The sequence below is a fragment of the Conger conger genome, chromosome 9 (genome assembly GCF_963514075.1).
Source record: "Conger conger chromosome 9, fConCon1.1, whole genome shotgun sequence".
NCBI lineage: Eukaryota > Metazoa > Chordata > Actinopteri > Anguilliformes > Congridae > Conger > Conger conger.
In genome coordinates, this window is record NC_083768.1 from 31,046,523 (window position 1) to 31,059,544 (window position 13,022).

General features: G+C 45.0%; 1 protein-coding gene across 1 annotated transcript in view; it reads left to right on the forward strand.

Moving 5' to 3' along the window:
• The window catches only part of myo10 (myosin X), a 107,381-nt gene that overhangs the window by 89,577 nt on the left and 4,782 nt on the right, over positions 1–13,022 (forward strand). Inside the window, exons 26-36 of the mRNA XM_061255018.1 lie at positions 208–328; positions 2,095–2,338; positions 3,324–3,423; positions 5,920–6,009; positions 6,230–6,285; positions 6,966–7,108; positions 8,007–8,198; positions 8,976–9,133; positions 9,609–9,732; positions 10,171–10,468; positions 12,320–12,527. Of these exons, the coding sequence (XP_061111002.1) occupies positions 208–328; positions 2,095–2,338; positions 3,324–3,423; positions 5,920–6,009; positions 6,230–6,285; positions 6,966–7,108; positions 8,007–8,198; positions 8,976–9,133; positions 9,609–9,732; positions 10,171–10,468; positions 12,320–12,527 (1,734 nt within the window). The remainder of the gene's footprint in view (positions 1–207; positions 329–2,094; positions 2,339–3,323; positions 3,424–5,919; positions 6,010–6,229; positions 6,286–6,965; positions 7,109–8,006; positions 8,199–8,975; positions 9,134–9,608; positions 9,733–10,170; positions 10,469–12,319; positions 12,528–13,022) is intronic.

Sequence of the window (13,022 nt, forward strand, 5' to 3'; positions counted from 1 at the left end):
GCAGTTATCATTCTGCTTCATGCTACGACCCCTTGGAAATCATTTTAACTTTAGCTTTATTGTAGCTGAATTAAAGTTGAGCTTCATCTTTCTTTCCATTCGTGTAATTAGCAGTGACTTCATTATGAACCTCGGTCTCTGCCGTGACTCATTCTGTCTCAAACGAGTGTGAGTCAGGCCTTTGTTCTCTTCCCGTCTGACCTCCAGTTCGAGGACAGCGAGGATGACTTCGACAGGTTCGACACTGACGATGAACTCTCTTACCGGCGAGACTCGGTCTACAGCTGCGTCACCCTCCCCTACTTCCACAGTTTCCTGCACATCAAAGGTAACGTCACCGTGGCAGCGGTAGGGAAGGCCAGTCCAATCTCGGCACACTCTCTGGTGGCGTGGCTTTGTAAAATCAGCTTAGGAAAATGTATCAACACCTTTATTGAGATTATCCGGGTTTGCTGGTTTTCAGGCATTGGAAATGTGGTTGTATAATGTAATTTAACAGTATTATTCTTGTTCTGTGCATTGAAGAAACTGAAATATGACTGATATTATATGATATATGATCAAAGTACTTAATTTTGTGACTAATGTTTGTCTGTCAGTGTAAACAAACATTTTTAATTTAAATGTATTACCAGCTCTTTTGTGTTCAGTCAGCTTCTTATTTGAAGGACAATTTATCTCACATGATCAATTTACATTTGCATTCTGCAGCCCTTAAATAATGCCCAGATGGATAAAGCTTTGACAGAGAACAGGGTGCATCTCTGAACATCAGAGATCTGCCAGTGCACTGTGAGGGTGCATACCACATTCCTTTCAGCGGGAGGCTTTGGCAAGAGTAGGCTACACCTGCCAAACAGCACTCCCAAAGCCAGGTTATTTTTACTCAACTGCAGAGGAAGCGCGGAAGCATTCTCACACCAAGCTCGTGTGAGCGGAGCTTCTGTCTGTTTAAACGTAAAGGCATCGACAATGAGCCGCCTAGAATCCGAACCTGCAGCCACTAGGTGTCACTGTAGCCACTGCAAAAACAATGAACGTAATGACGCAGGTCACAGAAAAATAACATTTGGGTAACTGGTTTGGGTGCGATGATATGACAAATAAGCCCATTTTAATTTTGGTATCGTGCTGTTTGGGCTCAGAGGAATGCTACTAAGGGTAAACCTGCTGTTTTCTCCTGCTTTATCCTGTGTACTGCTAGTACAGGATGTGGAGTAGCAGTTTGGGAATTGGACCTGGAATTTGGTCTTACGTGGTGATCAAGCATAATATTTGACTAAAAACTGAAAATCTGCCAATGCAGCAATTTCAGCATTTGTATTGATGTATTACAGGGTACACATGTAAATGTGTCACTCACGGTGATGGTATACTTCACACTGTAGGAGTATCTACAATATAAAATACATTTTGTATCTTCCATATTGTGCAGTAGCTAGCTGCTCCTATAAAATCCCTATTAATCCTATGGGTCCTCAGTATTGATTTTTCATTGTGTTGCTCACACCCCTGAAAGTCTGTGTTAGAGATTGTGCTGTAAGAAGATTCTTACTTTCCTACATTTTGTCTCTCCCTTTTCCTGCTGCCTTGCCCTTCTCCACTCTACAACCTCTGTTTGCCTCTTTTCCCTGTCTATCTTTTAATTCATTCATTTCATTTCGAAATGAATCATGTTTCCTGTTGCTCGTTTAACCTCTTCCTCCCTTTTCTTTATTTCTTCGTCCTCTCTCTTTCCATTCCTTATCTTCCTCCCATGTCCTTGCGTATTCTCATTCAACAAACCAAATTGCCTTCACCTCATTCTCATCTCTTTGTTTTGTTCTCCTCTGTTATTCTCATCGATTCCCCCTCTCTCTCACTCCCTCACACTCCCTCCTCTTGAATGCCACCTCTTCTCTCTCTCCTTCCTCTGTGCTTTCGGTCCCTCTCACTCTCTTCCGTCTGATCCCCCCCACTCCGTCCCCCCCTTCCTCCTCTGCTTCTTCTTTCCCTCGCTACTCTCATCTCTCCTTCTCCTCCTTCCGCCACCTTCCCCCCCCCCCTCGCCCCGCGGTCCTCCCCGTCTCTCTCCCCCTCTCCCCGGGTCCGCAGGGGGCCTGATAACCGCGTGGAGGCGCCGTTGGTGTGTGCTGAAGGACGAGACCTTCCTGTGGTTCCGCGCCAAGCAGGAGGCCCTGAAGCAGGGCTGGCTGCACAAGAAGGGCGGCGGCTCATCCACGCTCTCCCGCAGGAACTGGAAGCGCCGCTGGTTCGTCCTGCGACAGAGCAAGCTCATGTACTTTGAGAACGACGGCGAGGACAAGCTCAAGGGCACGCTGGACATGCACGCCGCCAAGTAAGGCACCAGGAGGGGGCGCCCTCTCGCCCCACCCACTGGAGGTTCTCAGAGTTTCAGAGTTTATATTTTTATCATGAAAGGTACTCTATGTCTGCCTTGATGTGAATGCTATCTTTCCATTAATCTGCTTAGTTTCGAGTGTTTTCTCTGGAAAGACCCAACAAAGCCTAGCTCATTGCCATGATTGAAATTCCACGCATTGCATTGGCTAAGCAGCCCTGTTCCTCTCCAGTGTGTGTTTACTGTTTGTAATACCACAGATGAGAGTGCAAATGTATCAAACACAATGCTTTTAAAGTTCACTCTACTTAAGGGCATGATTTAAAACCAATTATGTTATTCCATCTTTTATAAGGAGCATTCTCTTTGTTATTAGTTGTAATCAGGGGGCAGTTGGTGCAAAGTTAACCTCAGCAGCAGACCTTTCACACTATGGGTAAATAGCTCTCAGCAGACAGACTGGGCAACAGAACAAGGTCCAACCACAGGCCTGTATTTACAGTTAGGGATATTAATGCACACCATAGCAGTCCCCACGTCAATTCATAGAAGCCTCATAGATGGCCTGCAGGCCTGAAACAAGGACTAGATTACCATCGTTGCACAATGCACAGAAAGCCACAGGCACTCCAGCTATCAAACACACAGCAGCCGAGGGGGTAAGTGAGGGGGGCAGGGTACCAGAGGGGGGAAGTGAGGGGGGCAGGGTACCAGAGGGGGGAAGTGAGGGGGGCAGGGTACCAGAGGGGGGGAAGTGAGGGGGGCAGAGTACCAGAGGGGGGGAAGTGAGGGAGGCAGTGAGGGGGGCAGGGTACCAGAGGGGGGGAAGTGAGGGAGGCAGTGAGGGGGGCAGGGTACCAGAGGGGGGGAAGTTAGGGGGTAAGGGAGGGGGGCAGGGTACCAGCGGGGGGGGGCATCAAGAGCCTTTGGGCCGTATGTGATCTCAGAGGGCTGACCCTACTCTGTTTGCTGACCCCTTCAGAGAGATCATAGACAACACGGGGAAGGAGAACGGGATCGACATCGTGATGCCTGATCGCACCTATCACCTGATCGCAGAGTCTGCCGAGGACGCCAGGCAAGTCCCTCGCATTTGCCCGCGGTATCCTGAATAACATTTAGATATGCACTGGTACACCCACCCGACTAAAAAAAAGTGAACGAGAAGGACAACTTGTGTGTGTGTGTGTGTGTGTGTGCGTGTGTGTGTGTGCGTGTGTGCATCCGGTTGCGTGCGTGTGTGTAAAGGGAGAATGTGGGTGTGTCATGCTTAGCTATGACAAACCTGTCATCCTTTATCTCAGAGAATGAATATTCAGGCTCCTACCAGCACACAGTTCCCCAGATGGAATAACCCACAGTTCCATCTCAAATATCACCTCTCTGTGTGTTTAACACTGTCACAGCCTGATTCAATTACACCCCCCTCCATCCGAAATGTAATTTACAGGGCTTCCGGTGACATCCTGTCAAGATAGCAAAACGGAATATATTAAACACCATCTGATTTTTAGCAGGAAATCAAAATCCCCAGGAATGGAGGCTGTTTGATACATTGATCCCAGTTATTATCAGTGTGTGAAAATGTGCCTCGGAGAAAAAAGGTATTTGCATTTGCAGGCAAAACTGCCACAAATTTGGTAAGAGATTGGACAGCGCTTTGTAGAATTGCTTCATACGTCATATTCCATAGGTATCTGTTCTACTTCTCAATTATTCAGCTAGTAAATATGCATGAGTACAACTTTTGTTCAGTGAACTTAAAAAATATTAAAGTATACAAATGCATAGTGATGTCAACCGGTCAATCAGTCCATCATTGCTTGTTGTCATCAGACCAAAGAGAAAGTATCCAGCACGGTGTTTATCCTCTGCCTCATTCACTGGCAAGGTGTTTCTTTCAATGACAACTGGAAAGAAATACTTCCTCTTATTAATGCAGCATTGACAATCTGTGTCACCTTGTTCTGCTGATAGAGCTCAACCTGAAAAAAATCAATTTTATGAATCAAATCCTCCTCTGTGTCCTTTTGCTGTGGCTGAATAGATATAAAGTGTTGTATTTTCCTAATGACGTGTATATATATATATGTATATATATATATATATATATATCATACAAATAACCAAGTTAGTTTCTGCTCTTTGTACTTTATCAAGAGTTGCTATGTTCCTCTACACTTTCAAGCATTTCGAGTTTGTAAATTACCGTTCGGATCTTGTGCGCACCTCCTCTGGTTCCACTCTATTCCCCAGGTCATATGTAGCGTAGACAGTTCCCCGTAGGTCGAAGGCTTAGAATGTTTTTAATGAAAACAAGTTTAGGGACAGTGCTAACAGTAGAAACATAAAATGTGGGAGCCGGGCAGTTTGTGTCCCACAGGGAGAGCAGACACTTCTAGGGTGTTATTTTCCTACCCCCTTTGATCTCCTGCCTGTAAAAAGAAGTGTGCTATATTTGACAGAAAGGGATTACTGGTTTCTCGCTATGTCTGCGTGTGCGTGCGTGCGTGCTTGTATGTGTTTGAGGGCGCTAAAAATTGTGTACCAGCATGTTTTCCATCAATAAATTGATAAGCTTTATCACATCTGACTTGCGGATATTTAATATGTTCCAAGATGTATTATCGCATAACTGACTATGATAGATATATGCTGAAGCAATACACTCTGTTTGTACACATTATAGTTCAGGGATTCTCTCTGACAGCTTCTTCCGAATGGATATTGATCCATTCATGGTGTTGTATATTTCATATATTCTTGCTAGCAATAATGAACAGCTACAGGATGGAATCTATGGAGTATTTAGCAAAAGTAAGGAGTAGAAAAAGAAACATAACCCAGTATTTGACATTTTCATTGATGTTGTTGTGTCTTTGGTCCCTCAGTTTTTCTAATATTCTCCCAGTAAATCACCAGATAGATGATCATGGTGTCGAAACTTAACAGTCTCATGAAACATCCTAGCTGTACTGCTGGGTGGCTGTTAGCAGAGGCAATAATAGTAAGGTTTCATTCCGGGACACGACAACATTTGGAACAATGGATCAGTGGTACAATGGCATATAATTTGAAAGTAATATTAACATAAGAACATTTCATGGCGGTGGTGTATCAGAATCAAGATGCTAATATTAAAGCAGCTTGTTAATTTTCTACATTATATCCAACTCCCTTTCTGTGTCTTTCTCGGTTCAGTTCCACTTGAATATTGCCATGACAAATCCAATGTTCATATTACCACAGTATAATATAATACATATGTAATAACAGTATATACTGTATGACATTTCTCTAATTATGGTTGTACAGGTAACAAACCATGGATAAATGTCTCTCTCTCCCTTTCTCTCTCTCGCTCTCTCTCACTCCCTAAGCCTGATCTCTTCCGTCCTGTCGTCTGTCTTTGGCGCCAGACCTGTTTTGTTCATTCCCCCCTGGAGGGACAAGCCTGTATGCAGGAGGAACAAACACTCACCATATGGCAGCAGACGTCAGACTGCCCCTGCGCGAGCCCCCTACCCTTTCACACCTAATGTCCTCTCTCCTCTTCCCTCTCTTCCACATGCAGCCAGTGGTTCAGCGTGCTGAGCCAGGTCCACGGCTCCACCGAGCAGGAGATCCGGGAGATGCACGACGAGCAGGCCAACCCCCATAACGCTGTGGTGAGTGCCTGAGTCTCTGCAGCTCCGGGTCACGGCGAGAAAACCCGACCCCCTCTTCTGTATCCCCCAGCCTCTGAGTCAATGGCTGCCTTTCTTAACTGCTCTTGACAGTCACCTTGTGCAGTCTGCTGATCTGTTCCGTAGCCACTTTGGCTGCGGGAATGCGTGCACTGTCGGGGGCCTTGTGCTGTAATGAGCCGCACGTCTGTTTTCTGTGCAGGGGACCCTTGACGTGGGGATGATCGATTCAGTGTGCGCCTCAGACAACCCAGAGAGGTAAGAACTGCCAAGGAGCTTAGAGCACACTTTGATCCAGAGGTTGATGTATTCAGCTGAAACCTAAATCTCTTCTTACGTGCACGCAGTTCCAGCTAATCCCCGGTTTCCTTAAGCTTCTAATTCTGTCAGGTCCACCTTATCTGATGAGAAACCCAAGATCCAGGCATATGTTGAGGGAATGATACATATGGGGGATTAAACACAAAAAAATATTAATAAATATATTAATATTCACATGTTGCCAAACGTTAAATAGATCTGTCCTTCACATTCTTGATAATTGAAGCCATATTGAAGGGCAACCTCCAATGAATTGAGCTTTCCAGTACAATCAGGGATGAAGTCTGAACTGAAGGTGTTTAAGCTACACGTTTAAGCTTTTTTTGGCTTTTATTACTACAGTAAACAGCCCACTTACCTAGACAACTCTATTCCTATGGCTACTCCCTGCTCTTAGCCACAGTACATAAGTACTTAGACAGCCAAGAAACAAGGTGATAGATGCACACTCACTGCACTTACTATATGCGTTATAAACAATTGGTTTATTCACCAATTCAGACCAGTGGTAGAGCATTGAAGACACTGGGGCGTACGTGGTTGTGTGTGTGGTTTTTTTTTCAATTCTGCTCTTCCTTAAAGACATTCCTGTCCTTCTCCCGTCTTCCTTTTTCCAGGCCAAACTCGTTTGTGATCATCACGGCGAACCGCGTGCTGCACTGCAACGCGGACACGCCCGAGGAGATGCACCACTGGATCACCCTGCTGCAGCGCTCCAAGGGCGACATGCGCGTGGAGGGCCAGGAGTTCATCGTCAGAGGTGAGGCCGTGCTGCCAGCCTCTCTCATCAGTCACCCTCAAACGTCACCCTGTATGTGAGCGATGTTGTAGATGTGATGTAGCCAGGGTCAAGATCTCAACCGGTAGATGTGATGTAGCCAGGGTCAAGATCTCAACCGGTAACATGTATTTAACCGGTAACCATTATTTAAAGTTATTTTACATCGTGGCAAAAATGACCCGCCGCTATGTTTAACAGCACAGAAAACCCCCTAAATGATCTTTTTTCAACTTGAAATTTGATGACAAAGTTTGTGATGAGGTTGTTTCTTCATGCAAAATAGATTTGGGGTTTGAAATTGAATTAAGCTGCTTTATTTTAGGGGTTTATTGAAGGCGGGTCATTTTTGACCCTTAGGTCAACAGAATGTTAAGACTACACAAGGGTTAAAGTAGGTATCATCATTCACTGTTCATTTTCATTCAGCCAATCAATGTATCGCATTGAAGCTTTTAATTTGAAATTACAAGTGCTTCGGCCATAAAAGGAAGGAGAAAATGACATAGCTCAAGACTGAATAATAATACATGTAGCACTGCAACCTCCCATGGATCTCCCACTTATGTATATGTTGTGCTGGTCCTCAATAAATTTCAAACATCTGTGGGAAATGATATAGCGTATATTCACCTGTTGGATTGCTCATGTAGTGTATCCTCTTGTCAGCATGCCAGTTTTTATGGCTTTTGGAACATGCTGAAAACTTAAAATGGTAAACATGGCCCAAGAATTTACCGCTCATTTACTTTGTCATTTGTAAAGGGTAAATGGTACATGGGTGGTTTTCTGTCCCGTGTGTGTGTATTGTTTCCCAATATACTGCAATCTGTGTTTCTGTCCCATGTTATGCATATTCATCCTCCGGCTTCTCCTCCAGGATGGCTCCACAAGGAGATGAAGAACAGCTCCATGGCCTCCTTGAAGCTGAAGAAACGCTGGTTCCTCCTCACCCACAATTCCTTGGACTACTACAAGAGCTCTGAGAAGAACGCCTTGAAGCTGGGCACTCTGGTTCTCAACAGCCTCTGTTCCGTGATGCCGTCTGATGAGAAGGTCTTCAAAGAAACAGGTTAGAGTTCTTCATCATCCCCAACTTTTACATCGCCACTTGAGCTTCTGCAATCAACACTGCACCAGCGAGGAGCCATACTTCAATTGCACATGAAATGTATTCCACCAATGCACTCACTAGCGAGGCAATAAAGGTTTTAACATACAATGTAACACTTATCTGTGAGAATGAGTGTCTCTTACTGATGATGACTGGTAGTTGGTGTGCGCTACCGGTTCTCATCAGATGGACAGCACTACAGTTATTGTAGTGGAATTCTACCACGGGGAGGTAGCACCAATTATATATTTTGATATGCATAGATGCTCCTTTGGAGCTGAGTCTATATTAACTTATGCCAGATAGGTGATATATCTTGCACCAGCAAGATCCCTGCTTGAACCGAACTTGTGCTGCTCATTCATATTTGCTCAGCCATGCCTGAAAGGAACCATAATCCGCACGTTTGTCACACAGCCTCACAGAGAAACTCATTCAACAATATCAGCCTTTAGGACTGCAAGCTCACTGCGCTTCTGGCTTGATAGATACAGTGATAAATCACTTTCCCTTTACTCTCATTAAATTGATTTTTTTCCAGGAGCATTTTTTATTGGATTCTGTATTGCATCACTACAGGAGGAAGTCACAGTCTGGCATGTGACATCGTTCATTTATTATACAAGCGGCTGAGATTACGCAAAGAGTAATTTTGTCTCTCTCTCTCTGTCTTTCTCTCTGTCTCTCTCTCTCTCTCCCTCTCCCTCTTTCTTTCTCTCCTCCTCCTCCCCGCAGGCTACTGGAATGTAACGGTCTACGGGAGGAAGCACTGCTACCGCCTCTACACCAAGCTCCTGAATGAAGCCACGCGCTGGACCAGCGCCATCCAGAACGTCATCGACACCAAGGCCCCTATCGACACTCCTACCCAGCAGCTCATCCAGGACATCAAGGTGGGGCCGCCTTCACTTTCCCCACACAAGGGCGGGGCCGTAGCAAAGCTACATTCACTGCACAAAATGGCCTCTCTACCACAGCTGTGAGATTTTCGAGAATTTCGTGAAATTCTGTAGGCTGTTTTTGTGGCCTTCAACATTGTTAAAATGCCGGTCGTTTTAGGAGGAATTGTTCTGGTTTACTGTCTTGTTGGCCTTGTGTAGGTTTTCATCCAGCTTTATATTCTGTGGAGAGCATTTTTATTGACAGGAAGAACTGTGAGGCAGTCTCTACACAGTGAGAGAAATCGGGTTAGAACTATCAGTGCTACCCAACCAATGCACCTCACATCCAGGAAATAGCACTTTGTGGGGGGGCAAAGTGAATCGGTAGAATTCCAACATGTTTCTAGCAAAACATGACACAGCTACCATGGCCCTCACTTTCCCCTGCTGGTGATGTAACTGCCGGTTTTGCTTTCCCCCACCACAGGAGAACTGCCTGAACAGTGAGGTGGTGGAGCAGATCTACAAGAGGAACCCCATCCTACGCTACAGCCACCACCCCCTGCATTCACCCCTGCTCCCTCTGCCCTATGGGGACATCCACCTCAGCTGTAAGTCATGGCTGTGTGTGGGAGGAGTTTATATGTGTATGAATCATATCGTATCCATTTGAAACATATCATATGTTTAACAAATGATAATCACAGTATTTCTGATTCTGATTCTATGATTCATGTTGAGTAAAATACATTAATTGCATCTTCTGATTTCCCCAATTTTATTTAGAAGTTTCTGAATACATTTCCAGGGTGATTACTATTATTTTTATTTACATTGCTTTTACATTAAAACACATCTGTGGATCCTTCTATACAACATATAGTTGTACCAAATGACATCAGTTCTTTTCCCATAATGTAGTAGTACAGGGGCTTTGGGCGGGGTCCGGGGTTCACTCAGTAATCCTGCTTTGTAGAACCAGCCCCAGGCATGTTCATATTGCTGCTTCGTCCCCGTTGTTGAATCAGCGATCTTCTCCTCCTCTACAGTGCTGAAGGACAAGGGCTACACCACGCTTCAGGATGAGTCCCTTAAGGTGTTCAACTCGCTGCAGCACCTGGAGGGCGTGAGCGACCCGGTGCCCATCATCCAGGGCGTCCTGCAGACGGGCCAGGACCTGAGGCCGCTGCGGGACGAGCTCTACTGTCAGCTGATCAAGCAGACCACCCGGGCTCCGCAGCCGGGCGGACCTGGCAACCTGCGCGCCTGGCAGATCCTGGCCTGCATGAGCTGCACCTTCACCCCGTCACGCGGCATCCTCAAGTACCTGAAGTTCCACCTGAAGAGGTGAGGAGGGGCTACGAGGGCAAGGGGTGTTAACCGAGGTGTTTAAGGAGAATGTGTGGGAAACCCAGTGTATTTAATGTGGTGTGGTGGTGTGTGTGTGTGTGTGTGTGTGTGTGTGTGCTTATATTTGGCGATAAACTTACTGCTTGTGTTTCTCCAAGCAAAATTACTTTCTATAAAGAGCGCTCTTGTACAATTTTGAAATTTGTCAGTTGATTTCAATGCTGGTTAAGCATCAATACATTATGATGGTGTGAGCTGTAATTGGTTTGTTGGATCAATCGCTGTCCAGCTGTGTGATCCTCAATATCTCATTAATAAGTGCCTGACACTAGTGTTGGTTGCATTATTTGAAAAGCTATGATTAACGGTCCTCAAGTTTGCTGTGGTAATAGCTTTAAGGAGTTAGAGTAATCTCTCTCAGTAAATTACCAGGCTATGATAATGATACGGCCAGCCTTGCCTTGATATAAGGCACTGTTACTTTAATTTAAACAATATGTTACATTCAGGTCTTTTTTCTGTGGGATTATATCATTTTCATGGAAGAACTGAAGTGAAACTGTTTTTGTCGCATATCTGTCATGGCAATACAACACATAGAATCCTGCCACACTCATATCCTTTTAGAATGCTGTTGTATTCCGAAATTATAGACATTCCCTGGATAAGGTCACATACACCTGTGCTATTTATCAAAGGGTAGACTGTATACAACAACATGCAAACTACAAAAATGGTCTTCAGGGGGTTTTTTTGGTGTTTTTTTTGCTCCTGATATAAAGACACGAATGAATCATCACAATAAATGAGATCTCCTCAAATGCCTTCCATTCCTGTTTGAACAAAAGCACACGATGAAGCCCTTTATTTTGGCATGACTCCAGTTGTTATTTTCCTCCATGTTTACTGATTCCATTCACTGGTTCTATGATATTCTTCACAGCGAAACGTGGCATTAAAAAAGGCATTTAGGCATTCAAAATCCGAACCAGGTGTGCAATGTGCAATGCGCCACTGCGCTGAAAGGAATACATACCACATACAAATATAGTGTAAATAAAAACTGAAACAGTCCTATTCTATTATTTTCCCATTTAGACATTAAACAGCTACATAAATATATCAGATATGTTTGAGATTCAGAATCAGATTCTGGTCATGGTGATGAATATATTATTGTTATTGTATCATTTGACAATATTCATGTTGCATCCACAAGGTTTGTCTGAGTTCAGTCTCTGAAAGACATAGTGTGATTTCAATGGAAGACCACAGTGCAGCTCATTAGTAAGAGAACAGAGCTGCTCCTCTGTAGAAATCCTCTCCAGCTACTTAAATCAGTGGTCTGTAGTGCTCATCTCCTCAGGGGTCTCCTTCCTGCTTTCAGCTGATTACTCATTTGGTTGGAGTTTAACTCTGAGGAAGTGCTGAAATTTGTTTTGTTTTATTGCCTGTGCATGTGTAAAGAGAGAAAGGCGCGGCTAATTAATCTTAAATTTAATTCCCAACTCTATAAGTGAATTGTTTCAAGGGCATAAATTGAGAAAGTTCAAGAAACACTTTACTTTTAAAAGTTCATTATTTATTATAAAGTTTCCTAATTCAAATTGGTAGTGAAGGAACAATTGAGTGTAATCATTAGTATTGTAAACAAGATGGTGAGACCCAAATGTAGCAGTTTATGAACCAGTTTGCTTTCTAATAAAGTGATTGTGGCATATGTTAGTATGCAACAAGAAAAGTCTTGAAAAGCCAAAAAAAATACAATTTGGAAGAAAACGCATAAAATAATGGGTAAAAATGTGATTTGATGAGACATCCTTAAACTGACTGTAATCTTTCTGCCAGGACACGCGATCTCCTCCCCGGTACGGAGATGGAGAGGTATGCCGCCTTCGCCCACGAGTCTCTGAAGAGGACCAGGACCCGGGAGTTCGTCCCGTCTCAGGAGGAGATCCGGGCCATCATGGGCCGGCAGGAGATGAGCACCACGGTGCACTGCCACGGCGGAGGCTCCTGCAAGATCACCATCAACTCGCACACCACGGCGGGAGAGGTGAGCCCGGCTCCGCGGCCAGCCCTCCCAGAGGCCCCGTTCGGCAGGCGGGCGGGACACGGGGGGGGCTGGGAAGCGGGTTTGTCACAATTCTGCAAACAGGGCATTTATCAGCGCTATTTTTACTAGTGTCCCACAGACCTTACCTCCTCTCAGCGCGCTGTGTGAGCAAAATAAGGCTTTTTCTTGTTGCAACCTCCCCGTTCATCTTATAAAATAGACTTTGCTGTGAGCATAGACGCTCTTTGTTCTCGCCATGCAGCTCTGTTGGGGGGGTGGGTTTCATCCTCGCCCTACTGCCCCCAGCCCCGCCCCACCCCACCCCTCTTGCTAAGTCATGGAAGTCTCTGCCATCTCCAGTCCTCCAGACGGAAATATCCGATAGCCTGCTGACCACAGCCCGTGTGTGGGACATGGGGTTTCAGGGAGAGGGACGTCGTATAATGCTATCATCATTGCTCGAGTCCTCTCCCACTTCAACGATAGATTTCTTTT